This window comes from Hippocampus comes, unplaced genomic scaffold (assembly GCF_001891065.2).
Source record: "Hippocampus comes isolate QL1 unplaced genomic scaffold, H_comes_QL1_v1.1 scaffold345, whole genome shotgun sequence".
In the NCBI taxonomy this organism is placed as follows: Eukaryota; Metazoa; Chordata; class Actinopteri; order Syngnathiformes; family Syngnathidae; genus Hippocampus; species Hippocampus comes.
In genome coordinates this window covers 1,112,446-1,129,007 of record NW_017805538.1, presented here as the reverse complement: position 1 = coordinate 1,129,007, position 16,562 = coordinate 1,112,446, and the positions used below count along the sequence as shown (strand labels likewise).

General features: G+C 44.0%; 1 protein-coding gene across 2 annotated transcripts in view; it reads right to left on the bottom strand.

The window, feature by feature from the left end:
• pard3ba (par-3 family cell polarity regulator beta a) overlaps positions 1–16,562 on the bottom strand; it is a 147,955-nt gene that overhangs the window by 6,841 nt on the left and 124,552 nt on the right. For both annotated transcript variants that reach the window (XM_019878478.1, XM_019878479.1), the window contains exon 23: positions 2,712–2,788. In XM_019878478.1, coding sequence (XP_019734037.1) covers positions 2,712–2,788 — 77 coding nt within the window. The remainder of the gene's footprint in view (positions 1–2,711; positions 2,789–16,562) is intronic.

Sequence of the window (16,562 nt, the reverse complement as noted above, 5' to 3'; positions counted from 1 at the left end):
CACGCACGCACACACACACACACACACACACACACACACACACACACACACACACACACACACACACGTATATCTTTCCAAACGTTCCCATTCTTCAGAAGCATGAAACAACAACGCGCCACCATAGAGCCCCTAATCCAATCACCTTCAGGGAATGGTTCACGGGAGGGGCTGCGATTGGATAACCTGGGGCAGGGTCACTGTGCAATGACCTGCTGCTTTGAATTGGTAATAATATTAATGTCGTCCATATGTCAGCGTGCACATGTGGCCTGCGGCGTCCGGCTGGGTTGTACCCCTCAGCTAACAGAGAGGCAGACCAGCGGCTCAGTCGCACTATCATCCTGCCTGTGGCGAGGACCTCCGTGCCGCTTAAAATCTTGTTCACTAGACTGGCAAAGCATAAACGCCTCTTCTTTTGAGTCCAGCCTAAAGTGTAAACAAGCGAGTTTGATTGAGCAATGCCACAATGCCGATGACGTCAGACACCGGAGTAACACGAAGGGGAAAGACACAAAACTAGTACATTGTGGTTGAAATGAGGCATCACCCCACCCACATGTGCTTTCATTCGCAGGGACAAAGTTGCAGCTACAGATTGACACTCACTGTACTTTGCCTCAATTTGATCCCATCCTAAGTACCACCCTCTCTCTGTGCAATCCCATCTGTGAGGTGCTTCACTTGTAAATTATCCAAATACACACATGCCCGCCCATGCCCCCCCCCCCCCGCCACCTCTCTCTCTCTCTCTCTCTCTCTCTCTCTCTCTCTCTCTCTCTCTGTCTCGCTCTCTCTCGCTCTCTCTCTTGCTCTCTCTCTACCCCCCTCCATCCCTCCCTCTCTCCCCTCCTTCCAGCTGCGGCACCGGACCAGCTCGACACAAAGGCAGCCCAAATGTATGCTAATGAGAGACAGGCCAATGGCGGAGGCGCACTCATTTTGAGAGGAAATGGCTTTCAATAACAGCGGCACCCGAGGGGATTTTGCAACAAGTTCAACTTCCACTATCAGAGACGCATTCTATTCACTGCTGTAGTTTCTTGGTTGCTTGCTCCTCCTCCTCCTCTTTTCTCATCTTGATGAAGAAACAAAATGAAACAAGACTTGGAGAACATACGCTGCCTGTCCCTCTTGCTGTAATGTGAAGCGTCACGTGTTGACGCAGTTCTGATTCTCTCTCGCCTTTCGAGGCAAATTCAAACTGTACACACTGATGACAAGCAGCAGGTGTGAGGCCTAAAATAATTCAAAACAGCTCAAACACACTGAATACGGGTTCATTTTTTCGATTCAAAATACAGTCCATCAATGCGCATCTTAAACATGAAAACAATCACTATTAATAAGTAACTGTGCAATGGTGGTTTGTTTTTTAGCCCTTATCTAGGGGAACTGGAGCCTATCTTACGTGACTATGGGTAAGAACAGTGGTTCCCAACCAATGTGCCAGAGAAACATCAGTGTGCCGCGAAAGCTCTAACGGTGTGCTGCGGGAACTTCAAATTCCACTTACCGGTAATTGGTGAGAAAATGATTGGCAAATAATGTATTTTTGGCCATCTATCTATGCCAGCAACTTGTAGTGACAGAAAGAACAAATAAATGATCTATTAGATGGCAAAAAGTATGAAATTTACATTTGTATCCTTTTCGTAACAAATTTGTTTGGTTGTGTGCCGTGCAATTTTGCGAAGTTCAAATATGTGCCTCGGCTCAATTAAAAGGTTGGGAATCACTGGGCGAGAGGCAGGCTTACACCCTGGACCGCTCACCCATCCATCACAGAGCACAGATTAAAAAAAGAAGCATTGATCAAAATATTCACACCTACAGACAATTTTGAGTTGTCACTTAACCTAACACGCACAGATTTTTGTAATGACGGAAGAAGCCGGAGGACTCGGAGGCACGGGCAAAACATCCAAACCACACAGAGCCAAGATTTGAAGCTGGACTAAAGCAGCTCAAGGAAAGGGTCACCGTATGCTGCCACTTCTTCAAATATATCATATTTTGCAATCCACATCAAAAGATTTTACCATCTTGTTTAACTTTTATATCAACCCACATAGTTTAATGAAAAACAAAAGTCTTGTTGGTTCTGAACTATCCAATGTCACCAGGTCTCAGTTTGAATTCTTCCTCATTCTTCTGCTCCGTGATGTGCCCTCTTGGTTCGCTCCCTGCTTTCGCTTATATCAGGCGGCCCAATAAGCCGTGAAATGACTTTTCTCTCTCCTCATCTCCCTACTGGTGTCCTCTCTACATTCACCTTGCATCCTCGCGCCCCTCTGCTGCGCGGCACTAATGTGAAACCTTCAACAGAGAACTGATGAGCCACACGCGTTTACGTTCCTAATTTGACAGGAGAGCAGCTAAACAAACACAAGGAGTGAACACAGCGGCAGTAAAGCCACATGAGAGGCTGCGCGTGCTGAGCGTCCTCAGGCTGGTTGTTCGCATAAGCTTCCTGCCGGTGCCGTATTCTCCGGAGACCTGATCAGTCCTATTCCTGGGATGGGTAGACACTCCCAAGGCAAACACTCCAGATTTAATTATGAGCTCCAAAGAGGATTAGCCCGGGCCGTATATGTCGGTGTGTAAGTGTGCGTGTGTATGGGAGGGGTTTGCGGGGGGGGGGGGGGCACAAAGATCGGCATAATCCTGTCCCTGTCCCCCTGCATTGAGGAAGAAAGAGTTGCTCTTACCTAGCGTGTGTGGGGTGCGGCCCGTCCAATTCCTCATACAGGTGCAAATGTCGGGATTCGTCACTTCTGGGTGCCACCTGCAAGGGAACGCAACAGAACGGTGACTCTCGAAGCCCAAGTCCAGTCGTCCTCCCACTTTATGGCGTTAATATGATAAACTCCATACAAAACTGTGACAGGCCCCAGTTCAAATGAGAAATAGCCCTTAAAAATAAATAAATAAATAATGAATCAGTCGTACACTGAGTCTTAACTGAAAGAGTGACTTCGAGTCCCTGATTCACTCCAAGACGCAATGAAGAATGCGGTTTCTAAAATCCATCCCATATTGCCATCTGAACTCATGACAATGAGCGTAACATCAAATTAGCACAAGAATCTTGAATTAAAAAGTCCTTGCCCCAAAAATTGGTCACCCTACTTGGTGCTTGACAAGAAAAAATTTCTTCATATTTGCGTTTGATTCACATCAGCCATACACTTCAGGAAAGCTATTCTAGAAGATAGTTCGTGACATACTGTAAATAATAAAAAGGTTCTCGCAGTTTCTTTCTTTTTTTTTTTTTCAAACCACCGACACATCCAAAAACACCTCACTCACGATGGATTGTCCATGTAGAAAATAATGAGGATCAAATGTGGGCGCCCCTGTTTCAAAAGGGAATTTAACAAAGCGGCTTTGCCAAAAAGATTTTGAATGTGTTTTGCATGCCGCCTTTTTAGTGGTATCAAACAACAAAGGATTGAAGACTGGAATGCTCCACATGTGGTAACACAAACACATGGAACCGCAAGTCAGCTCTGCGCCCTCATGATGAACATGTGTGTGGATGTTTTATGCCAAAAACACTGGCCATTAAAAAAAAAAAAAAACCAACAACAACAACGACGACTGTATGCAGAGCAGGGCGGAGGGGGCACACATCCTCCCCTGATTAAAGCCACTCAAGTGCGCATTGAGTAAAACTACAAATGCTACTTTGGTGCATATTTGCGTTTTCACGCCAACTTGTAAAAGACCAGAAAAAACTCTTCCTTGTCCTCTTGTTGGCGATAATTGCAAACATAGCTCGCTCTAACCATGAATTTTGTGCTCCCAATTCAACAGAATGGAACCCCGAGCATAGGCCGCGAAGGGCTTCACGAGTGCAGTGACGACAATGCTAATGTCGGTATAAGAGACCTGCAACGTAACCGCATTTTGGCGAGTCATTAAGCACCACCTTATGAGGAGGAGAGAGTCACGAGTGGTGAATTTTTACAGAGAAGAAGCATACACGTAACTGAACCAGATTGAGACAAAGGAGATGAAGACACATGAGGGATGCTCGAGGTGGGGAGGGGGGGAATTGGTGATGGGGGGCTGCGTTGGCATGTACCATAAAATTGTGAATATGAATTGCAACTTTTCACCCAGCTTTCAACCCTGCGTCTGATCGCGGTGGCATCACATTCCCTCCTGAATAACCGCAAACCAATTAGTCGGTGACTCTTTGGTACACACCTATAGTGAACGAGACTGAACCACAAACAACGTCACGCTTGTCAAGGAAACAGCCTGCCACGGAGGCCGCTGTAGCTATGTTATGATAATATCAATAACAATAACGATAATATTGACAGCAATAACAAAGGGGAAACAGGCGAGAAATAATGGAGAGCGTGTGGCTATTTGAGAGGCTCTTGGCACTGCTAGCCCCATTCAGAGACTGCACTTGAGCATTTTGGCGACAAGCGACTTGCCACATGCTTTGCTTCTTAGCTCCAGGTTCATACGAAATAGTACCGTATTGGCCTGAATATAAGACGGTGTTTTTTTGCATTGACATAAGACTGAAAAAGTGGGGGCCGTCTTATATTCGGGGTCTAGACATTATACCCATTCACGACGCTAGATGGCGCCAGATATCATTGAAGCGAATGCTGAACTTGACTCCCCAGGCCAAAGTGAACCCCTGTCACAAAGAATAAAAATAAAAATAGCGGTAGCACGAAGAAGAAAAATAAAAAATAGCGGTAAGAAAGAAAAGAGAAGAAAATAATAGAAGAGAGATAACAGAAAATGGAGAAACGTAGCGACAATCTGGAGAAAAGTGGGTCGAAGATCGGCCAGGTTAACCGGAAGCTGAGGAGAAATTATGATGTAATTTACATTTTATAAAACCAGAAGCCATTCATTTACGAATGTGATTGCACTTTAGTTTACATATTTAAATGTTCAGATATTAAGATTTGAATGAGGCAAAATAACATGCTTTTTCTCTCAAATATGTTATTAGAATCATTTGTTTCAGATGTACTGTAATTATTTTCTGTATAAAAATTAATTTGGTGTTCAAAAAGTTTTTTTTCAAACTTGAGTCTTGAAAAAGAGGGGGTCGTCTTATAATCAGGGCCGTCTTATATTCGGGCCAATACGGTATATATTATCGTCACAAAGAATAGTTAAGCTGTATGGGCACGGCTGCAGCAAAACTAATAGCCAGTGGTAACCTCTGATAAAAGCCAGCAGTTAAAAGCTGCCTTCTTTTATCTCTTCCAAAACTATCTTCACTGTTCATTCATCTTTCTATGAGCTGTAGGTTGAAAAATTACCTGCTCATGTTTTTCGAGACATCACCCACACCGAAGTATCCGGATTAGTATTCAGATCACGCCAAGAATGTGACATGCTATTTTTGTTTCCAGTTTTGTTACGGCGCTCACTATTGTGGCTTCTGTGCTACTTTGTGCTGTTCCCACCTGTTTATTTCCGACACTATGGTTGGCAGTTCAACTGTTGTCTCGTATGCCCGAGGTGCCTTAGAGTTGGCAGCCTGTTCCAACAGCTTCGCTCATTTTCTCAGTAATGAGTACGTTTCCACCTTTTTGTTTTTTTCTCATTTCACGTTCATTATGCAACATGTAAACCCACTGTGGACTGTTTTTTTTCAGCATTTCTGGATATGATGTTCTTTGTCGAAGCGTATCTGCACTTGTTGTTTTGCGCCTTCACGGCAAGATATTTACAAGAGTGCCGTTTGTGTAGCGTGGAGAGTATCGGGGCTTTTGGACTTTGGTCACTTGTCATTCCATGATGCGCCAACTGTGTCGAGCTACGGGTGTGAGGAGCGGCAAACATGAGGAGTCACAAAAGCAAGGAGCTACGACCAGATGGAGGAGGAGAACTTTACCGATCTTTCTGCACGTGTTACTCGCCAACAGACGAACTACCAGCTGTTAGAAGACGACAGCTGCTTGTTTACTTTCAAACTCAGCTTGCAGCAAATGTGAGTGATGTCATGCATGCACACATGCTGTGTTTGCAAAATTACAATTTCAGTGTCCCGGCCATCAACGTCAGTTATTCTGGCACCCCCGCACTTGTCATTGGAGACTCTCATCTCCTAACAGCTACACACAACCTATGCGACAAAGGAATAAAAAAAATGCCACAGTGAAAGGAATGTGTCCAACTTTTAATTAGAAAATATTTTAAGGAGCTATTCATGATTGTATTATTATTGGTATTTTTGTTTCATGTAGAGCAATTTGTCACAAGTGTGGTTGTTGTTAAAGTGCCACATGGATTTGAACCTAGTCTGGAGCATGTCCCCCAAAAAGGCCGTTCAGTGTTTAGTTCAGCAGACAGCTAACAGATACAAATGAGACAACGTGTTCCAAGCTGTTTGTTTTAAATGTTCACGCCAAGTATTTTCAACACATCGGCACTGCCATTATCATTTCACTAACACGTCTGCTATTTTATCGCTGACTAACAAAGGAAATGTAGTTGGTGCACCTTACAGAAGCCATGGGCTGCCTTGACAGAATTTTAAGGTCAAGTTCCAGTGATGTCTAATCACACGTCTGGTCTGCGTTTTCTGATCCAGACACAGGCTGTTTACCCAAAGGATGGTTTTACCTGTCAAAACTGTCACGCGCCGTTGCATGAAAGCATGCACCCTGCGCATGGTGCTCACATGCACATTGACAGACGTATACAAGTGCACCGACAAGCTAAACAAGCAAGCACGGGGTCAGGCAGAAACACACAAGCCACACGGGGCTTGACAGAACAAACACAGCTCAATGAGCCCAAATCGCTGCACGTGGGGCAGACTTATTGCACTCTTCTGCAAGCGCGTACGAACTCATTCTGAATGCTATTGTACATCAGCACATTCATTAGCATGTGCGGGTTACTACAGGGAGGACTAATGTCTCTCAACGTGAAACCCGGAGCCACGACCGGGGAGAGGCAGTCTCTCGCAGGCGGACTCGAATGGCTTTTTGCCATCTGTGTGCCTGTGTTCCAATATTAGATCTTGCTTTCAAATTGAAAAGGCTCGTACAAAGCAAATATGCCAGCTTTGTGTGTCAGACAAGGCATATTTTGTCAAGCGAATGGGTCATTAGGCGCAGCGGGGTGCTGGGAGTCAGGTGGAGGACCTCAGTGTGTGTACGTGCTGAAAAGGACAATGAGCATTCTTAGTGATATGCTGGAGAGGAAAAAAAAAAGAGGTCAGAGGGGAGATGGTAGTGAGGAGGAGAGGGAAGTGTGTTCAGACAAACTGAGTCCAAATTCTTTTGTCTATTGATTATATTACCATAATGGCCTGGAGGCAGTGTCTAGATTCTACATTAGCACGTTGAAATCACAGGCAAACACACCATGGATGCTTTTCAAACACAATCCCATTTATTCAAACTTGACAGCTAGTTTTGTGGTGGTATCTGATTTTGCGGCGAAGGCTTGAGAGTGTTTGTGCGGGTAGCTTATGTTTTTTCATCAGGGTTCATTCAAGGGTGCAAAAGAAAATTTGAGCACAATCAAAAAAAAAAAATTGAAAGAGCGCAGGAGGACTGTTTGCAAACGTCGACGAGAAACCAACATGAATGCAAACTCTTGCAAACCTTTGCCGCGCAGTGAGATACGGGCTTTAATGACATTTATCTAATTAAAAAAAAAAACCAAAAAAAAAAAACAAGGTCATCATGGCAGATCAATTTTGGTCCAAGATTTGAGTTGGTCAGGACAAAATAAGGTATGTCAAACTCTGTTATGATGTGGCATTATGCCTGCTTTGTGTATTTGTGGGCCTGACAAAGGAGAATCCACCCACTCCTGCCCCCCGCCCCCGACATCCGTGCAACAATCTCTGTCTTCCAAAATGTATAATTGTGTTTGGCTGAATGAGCACAGACTAACTCTTCTCCATTTTCCTCAAATTAGAGAGCTCTGCTTTGACGGTGCCAGATGAGACTGAGACACACACGCACGCGCATACGCGCGCGCACATACACAGGGGCGGCACAGCTGTCACATTCATCAGTAAGTATTGCTGGCACTCAGGAAATGACTTTCTTGGAGCACTATGGGCTTTGATGCAATGTTGTGACGCTCACATGTACAATAAGCTTCCAACGAGAGCCCAAATGCTTTGACACAAAGCCCAAGCTTTCATTCTGCCACTGAGACGCACAGATTGGTCTTCTCCAAGCAGCTTTCCTCCGCCGTCGCTTTTCAAATGGCATCATTAGGATCCTGTACATTGGCTTCTTTTTTTATTTCATCTTTCCTTAGCTTCCTCCTACCCGCAAAATCCATCTAAGATGCAAAATAAGCATGTGTCTTACATGTGTAGACTATCATCAGGCAGTATTTTGGTCCACAAGGGTTGCTATTCTGCTTTGCTTAGTGGCAAAAGTACTTTGAACCGCTCCCCTATTGAGCAGATGCTCACTCGCCTCGACCAGGGGTCGGCAACCCAAAATGTTGAAAAAGCCATATTGGCCCAAAAAACAAAAAACAATTATGTCTGGAGCCGCAAAAAATTAAAAGCCTTCTATAAGCCTTTTACAAATGAAGGCAACACATGTATCTATATTAGCCAAATTAGCCTACTATCAAAATGACTAAGTTGGCTACAAATACACAATGAGCCTTCATAATTAAATGTTTTTTTTCCCTGCAGTGCATCCTGTAGAGCTGTGTTTTTCAAACTTTTTTGAGCCAAGGCACACTTAACAATTAACGTGTTATGTTGTTACTGTAACCGTTTTTAATATTGAAGAATGACGTTACAACAGCTTGAATTGGAATCAAATGAACACAAAGAAAACAGTATTTTATCATCTTTCATATTTATTGTTTCACCGTCGTCCTGCATTCATGCGTCACAAATTCGCTCGTCTCTCGTCGAAACACAAGGCAATTGGCTAGCTGTTGCGGCTCCCTAGCGGTATGGGAGGGTACTACATGATTACTTTCTGGGCGAAAGACCGCACAGGCATACAAATTGGATATTTATGGTGTGCCGTGGCACACGGGTTGAAAAACACTGCTGTAGAGCAGGGGTACTTAACATATTTCGAACGAAGATTTACTTTTCCATCAACCAGCCTCCCGCGATAGACCCGTTACCACACACGCACACATACGCACGCACTTACACACGCTAAAATTAACGTGGGATGGGACGTGTACGCTCACGTACACCATTTAAAAATGCTTCTCTCGGCCCTCCAGATTCCCATTCTTTGCCAGTACCCTCAGTGAATTGTACATGAAATGCAGTTTATTATTATTATGATTTTTTTTCAACAGTCATCTGCCTGGCACCCCGCTCTGGTAATAGAAACGTGTGTCGCAGGCTATGGTGCAAATCTTCGTTGACAGAAATGTTGAAATGTAATATTTATTCGACACATTTTTACAGCATTGGAAAACGTGAAGAATGTTTGTGTATGTTTGTGTATGCTCCCCCTCAAGGTTCTGGTGACCAAGTCCTTCCGTAAGTACGAAAACATTCATTCTCCAGTCAAATCCATTGCAAAGCAAAGGGAATAATCCACGTCTTTAGTGTAAACTGTCACCCAACTCTCTGTCTCATTTACTACAATTGCTGTCCAAATGTATTTCAGCAAAAGGTAAATTACTGGAATAACCCCAGCGAGAACCTCTTAAATCAAACGCATGTTGCGCACAGCACTTTGCCCGTGGGCCCAGATAGGAGTCTTTGCCGGCCCAAAAAGGGAGAACGCGGGGTCGCTATGCGGCATCAGAATGAAGAGACTTAAAATAAAAGTGAGCAAAAAACAGCACGTGGCGAGCCTGAGGGAAGTTCTGCACTGATGACAGCCAAGAGGAGTCCGTGGATGGAATAACTCATGGTGACTTTACTTCTGGACGACAAAACTGCTGCTAGCACACTGGGTAAGGAAACATCACACTGGATTACAAAAACCTGTCTGGGAGCCGGCGCTGAAAAAAAGTGAACGTGGCCTGTTCCTCAGCAGCTGGTCCGAGTAACTTGTTCAGGGTTATTCTCGGTTTATGGTGGGAAAAAAAACAACGTGTGGCGTGGTGTGCTTGTAATTATACGGGCTAAAATAGTACAACGGTCCGGTCTGGAGAGCGAGCTGTCCTTTAATTAGCGCTGGCTTAGTGGCGGGGCGGCGGGTTACACGTGTCAGGGGGTGAGAGTGACAATAAAAGGCCACGGTATGTTTTCTGTGATCTCAGAGGAGGTCCGAGGTTCACCGCATCACTTTTAGTTACTGTATTTGTGCACGGGTGTGTACACAGAAGCTTTCAGCCTGCATTTGCTTCCTGCTTTAGCAACCTCAACTGAGGCCAAAGCTGAGGTGACACAGATGGTGACGAAGCGAGCGTGTGCACGGGCGTGTGTGCATGGGTGTTGCCCTTCAGTCTATAATTGGGGCGCAAGTTTGCGGCACATCACATGCTAAAATGCATGCGGTTTGTCGGAGTCAGCCACGAGAGTGTTTTATCCTCAAATTTGCTCGGAAGACTGACTACCGTAAAATTTGGAGATTAAGCCGCAACTATTCCACATGAAATATTTTCATCTATTCTTAGTTTCTCTCACAAAAAGCTGTGTTTACGCTTCAGTAATTTTTCAACAAGCCCCAAGTTGAAGCGTTAACTTCCCCCGTGTTTGATTCAAATCCCCTCACATTATGACATCTGGATCGCAGGTATTCAGCTCTGCTCCGTTCAACTGCACAACCTCATCATTCCAAAACATGATACACTATTTCATAGCGTTCATATAGTTCTTGGCTTAGCTTGGATGTGTAGAGAGCATATTCTGCCCTCCCGCAATGAGCAGAATTTAGTTGGCAGCTCGCTGGCGGTTCTCCAAATGACAGGCAATCTTCTCGCTTTAAGATGTTTGATTCAAAGTGCTTTCAACACAGCAAATCTAGATGCATTTAAAACCAACAGCCATCTTCAGAAAAACACCCCGAACCAGCTGCTCGCCCTCAATCACGTTCTTTTACAAATATACAGTATATTGCGACTTGGTCCACCCACAACCATCTTTGGTTGATTTTCAACACAAATACACAGATCTTATCAATCCAAATTATTCTGATGCAAACTCTACCTGAGAGACAGTTCCAAGTTAGTAACATGGAGGGTTTGAAAAACAAAATAAAATCCCGTGAATAATCTGCATATTGTCACAACAGAGAAAAAGATGTTGACAGCCAGAGGAAAATGACACGGTGCTCCACATCCACTCATTTTAAACAGCTAGCTAACCACACTTTTTTTCTGCAAATTCAGTGACAAGTAACCCGATGAAAAATCCCACCCAAGAGAAAGTTCTTGGTTTTTGTCATTTGGTCTTTCATTTGTTTGTGTGCAAGCGCCTGCCTCTTTTGGCATCTCAACTTTGAGCATTTACGAAAGCAAGGTATTCTTCCAAGCATCTCCCCCTCTCATTTTAATCAACCTTTCAGAATAAACCATTTTTGATCAATAAACAAAACATTTTGGGTCACAATATGACCACAAGATATCAAATAATCATCACAATCAAAGACTTTAAAGGTGTTTTCCAGGAAAGTTAAGATCCGAAAACCAGGCTGTTAGGTGATTTGGATTCCTGGCCCATCTGTGCTGATTTTCTGATCACACTCTGTGCAACCCTAAGTCACTCAAACAACAAGTCACAAACACACACACACACACACACACACACACACACACACGCGTACTGGCACAGTACACACACAACAGAACCAGTGGAATTTGCCAATGACGAGACTGATAGACAATACCGCTCGAGAAGTGGTTCTTAATCTGGGTTCGATCGAACCCAAGGGGTTCGGTGAATCAGTCTCAGGGGTTCGACAGAGCCTATGCCATGGAGGTAAAGACACACCCAACTCAACATCTCAATTAGTTATGATACGCCCGCTTGGCCATCACTGGCTGATTCATTTTGTGCACAATTAAAAAAATATAGACTTGGGTTCGGTACATCTAACAAGGTTAAGAACCACTGCGCTAGACCTTCTCACTCTAATGTAGGATCCATGCCCTGCAGTGCAAAAAGGCGAAGTTATGTGGTTGTTCTCTCCTTTGTTTTATGTTTAGTTTGACAGTAAGCTTTACGCGGGAGTGGCAATCGACAACTTGAAACCTCATTTCTCACAAATGTTATCCGCCAAACTGCTGGTTGTTGTGAGATGAGTCGAGTTCCCTGACACCATACGGCGCTCATATCTTAAGTTCGTATGCACAAGTCAAAGCCAACAATCGGCTGAAAGATAGCTCTTATCTTCAAAAACTCAGAAGTCGAGTCATTCTTGCAACAAGGCACCACTATACTTTATATTTCTACATATACACAAAAGGCTAGCACGACTAGTTGTGCGAGCACCACTGCAATTACTTTTGCTCCATTTACTGAATTCACTGGCATTTAATGCGTTGGTCCATGTCACAAAGATCTATTCTAAATTGTATGTGATTTGAACAGAAGTTGTCAAGCATGGAACCAAATTTTACCCAGATCCTATTTGAATCGCATTAATTTATTTAGGTACATTTATTCATGCCAAATCATACCGGATCGGGTTGGAATGTGAATCAGGTAGAAAGCTCCTTTTAAGATAATGTCGTAGCTGCTTACGACAAATATTTTTTGGCATTTGAGAATGCATTGAGAGCAAGTGTCAGTTGTGCTCCGATGCTATTTTTGCAGAAGAAGCTTTGGGAATTCGCCTTCTTTCGAATGGAGCTCACGACACTCAAGCTGCATTCTGTCACCTGAAACCATCAACTTGTCTCTTCCTTCTCCTGTTGTACTTCCTGTCAACGCCTCCAAGTGCCTGTCAGTGCCTCCATCCCACCCCATCTGCCTGCTTCTCATGCCAATCCAGCGAGCGTTAGATGTTGTTTCCTCTCATCCTTCCCGTATTCCCCCTTAGGCCCCATTTTCTTCTCATTTTCTGTGACTTTGCTCTGTTGCTTTGTCATGTTCTCAACTTCCCTTGTTTTCTTTCATGTTCTACATCATCCGGTGTTGCTCCCCATTCCTGTGTCCCCTTCTCAGTTTATTGTCCCCACCCCACTGACACACCCACTCTTGTCTGAGCAACTTTTTTGTGGGCCACAGTACTGGCGGCTTACCCAGCAGCAGGCTGGCACAGCAGGAACTGCCAGCCCACACTTCATCTACACCTCTGTTGTCGGCCTGAGACATTCACACCACAAGGTGTGCTCAGAGGAACTACTTGTCAGGTCAAAGTGGCTCGTTGTTAGGACACAGCGGGAGCAGATGAATCCCACCAAGGAATCAATGTAACAGCTTGCCACAGGACTGAGTGAGATTTGGGGTGTCAGCCTAATGGTAACAGAGATGATATACTATCTTGCATGTTCACCCACGAACAAGCGAGTATTCTTCACAGAGGTGAACAGACTATGACGGACTTTGTCTGTGAGCATGAAACACCCCGCACAGCTCAGCAACACCCTAAATGTGTGCGTGCTTGCATCTGCGAGAGAACATAAGCCATCGATCACCGTGACAGGCGGCCGCGCGTTTACTTAATGATGTGGGGGGTTATTTATGAAGTGATGGCCAAAGCGCGGGAGGGAGGCAAGGAGGGGAAATGTTTGTAACGAAGGAAGGGGCCGGTGGGTGGTGGCAGTTGAAGCGGAGACAGCCCAAGGATGTGACATTAAAATATCATCAAGCTGATGGATGTCCGCACCACACACAACATTGAAGGAAAACACACACTGACAGAGACTCGAATCAGGATGTGTGGTCATGACCCACGGGGGCGTGACACCCTCAACCGTTTCATTATGATGTCAAATGTACTACGTGCACTGCTGTTCATCAGAAAATGGGAAATTAGTAGACGGTGATGCACGTGCTGCGCGCATCAAACATTTCTGACAGCAGCGTAAACTGTTGTTTTTATTTATAGCCTTGGGGATTTTTTTTTTCTTGCCGAGTCACCGTCAGCAAAAACGGTCCTGTCCAGCAGAGGTGGGAGTAAGCCACATTTGAGCTCGTGACAAGCATTTGAGCAAGTCTCAAGTTGTAACCTTCAAGTCCTCAAGTTAGTTACCGAATCAACTAACTCAATTGTATTTCTAACCAAACTACTGTCTACCATTTCAAAACCTTTTTTTTTCTTCTTTTTTTAACAATCGTGATTGTAATGCAAAGTGGTCCAATACACGTACCAGTGTAATAAAGCTGCCGCATTTTCAAGTACCGACTCTTATACCCATCGTGTATGGGCAAACTACTCCACATCTTTTTCGGGTGGATATGCGAACCCGCATGTAAGTGTCGAAATGAACAGTTTGGACAGTTTTCATAAACCAGCCCACCCCACACTTACGTTAGTTTTTGGTCCTTACCTGTTCACAATCACAGTTTTTACAGGTCCCAAACCAGTCTTTGCATTACTAGCTAAAATACGATGTTAGCTTACCTGTCTTTGCAGGTTTTGTAGTGACGAATGAAGGTAGATGTTGATGGGTCTCCATGCTATGAGTCGCCATCCTACTTTTGCCAACGTCATCGACAAGATAATCCATTAAATCAAATGAATGATCGTCAGAGGTGCTAGCATCACTGTTGGTGTTTATGTAACCACTTCACACCAAAAGGTGACATTTCCTGGGTTGCCAGGTTGGCAGGAATGAAACAACAACAAATTATTTCTTTCCTTCCTGAAAAGGCAAAAAGTGTTTAAATGCACACTTCAAAGTATTAAAAGGATGACTTGTCAAGTCATGTAGTTCGAGTCATCGTCAAATTGAGTTTCTTGTATACCAAGTTAAAGTGAAATCAAGTCATTCCTAAGTTTTTGGCAAGCAAGTCGCAAGTCAATGGTAACTCGAATCTTACTTGAGTCAAGTCATATGACCCGACCTCCGACGACCAGTTTCAAAAGGATTTGTGCTCTTGTACAGTGTGTATCCTATCATCACTGTTCTTATTTCATTGACAGGCCAATACTGCATATCAGGTAATGGCTTCTTTTTAGCCGCCCCTCCCCCCACCCCCGAGTCCCCTACTGTATCAGTCAGGTACTAGCTTTTACACACTTTTATCAGGCTTCTGGCTCATCTCATTCATGGAGGTGCCATTGCTTAGAAAGAAGATAGAAGAAGAGAGACTGATCCAACAAAGTGGTGATGGGTGACATCAGATGGAAATTCTCGGGCCGTTTCAGAAATTGCATCCTTACACTGGAGAGGTATCATTACTCCTCACAGAATAAAGGAAAAGCCTGCATTTGGACGGACTCGCATGCTAATGTTTCTAATCTGCTTCTATCGGCGCATTTGTTTTTGTCGCCTGTGGTGGACTACTCATCATCATCATCATCATCATCCACACTTTTAACGCTAAGTGGCACATAATTCATGCACAACTGCTCTCCGCTTGGTTCAATTTTTGCAAGCTTCGTGAGTTCTTTTCAGGAATTTCATGTTGCCCTTAGTTTTTGTTCTCTAGATCTTCACTAGGTGACCCTTGGTCTTCTTCTGCTTTGCTTGCAGATTCCAATTCAGTGATTGCCTGGTGACATTGTCTCCAGGTTTGTGAACTGTTTTGTGAGTGGAACTGCCACCTCTGGATTCTTGATCATCCAATCACAAAGCGCTGTTGCGTTTGTGACGTCCCAAAACCGTTCCATTTATGTAAAAAAATAAATAGTGATCCCTCGCTGCTTCGCGGTTCGTTTATCGTGGGTTCAGTGCATCGCGGATTTTTTCAAACATATAAAAAAAATTTATTTATTTTTTTTTTTTTTTAAATATACATGGAGTACAGTACTGTATATGTTTGTTGCTCTATGTGACTCACTGTTGTTTTGCAGCTTCTCACGGACCGTTTGCGGACTTAAAAAAATCAATAAAATAATTTTTTTTTTTTTTACCTGTTTTTGTTAATTGGTCGCTACTTCGCAGATTTTCGTTTATCGCGGGTGGTTTTGGTCCCCATTAACTACGATAAACGAGGGATTACTGTAAATCAATTAACCGTGTGTATGTCAATTACAGTAAATATTCCCATCCCCGAATTCTATGAAAAGGAATATCCTTCACCCGGAATAAAAACCTATGCATTAACATTTTGACGACGATATTACATGTTACCGGAACTTACGTAAGCGGAAATTCCACTAGCCGTAACCCGGATGGGGGCGTAATGCCGCGGGAGGTTAAATACACGCGACGCCCACCCAATGCGACGGAAAGACGTGTCTCCCACACGTTTTCACTTCGCGTTTTTCGATCATCAGATCCGAAACGACGACGTGTAAGTGAGTTTTTATTGGCGTGCGTTTTATTTTAATTGTGAATGATTTTAACTTTATTCACTTACGTCCTGTAGAACGCAGCACTAGCTTAAAAGCAGCACCCACTCGACACGACAGAAGAAACATGTTCGCTTCGCCGTTTTCATTCATCAGATTCGAAACGATGACGTGTAAGTGACTTTTTATTGGCGTGCGTTTTACTGTAATTGCGAAAGATTTTAACTTTATTCACTTACGTCGTGTAGATCATGGCAT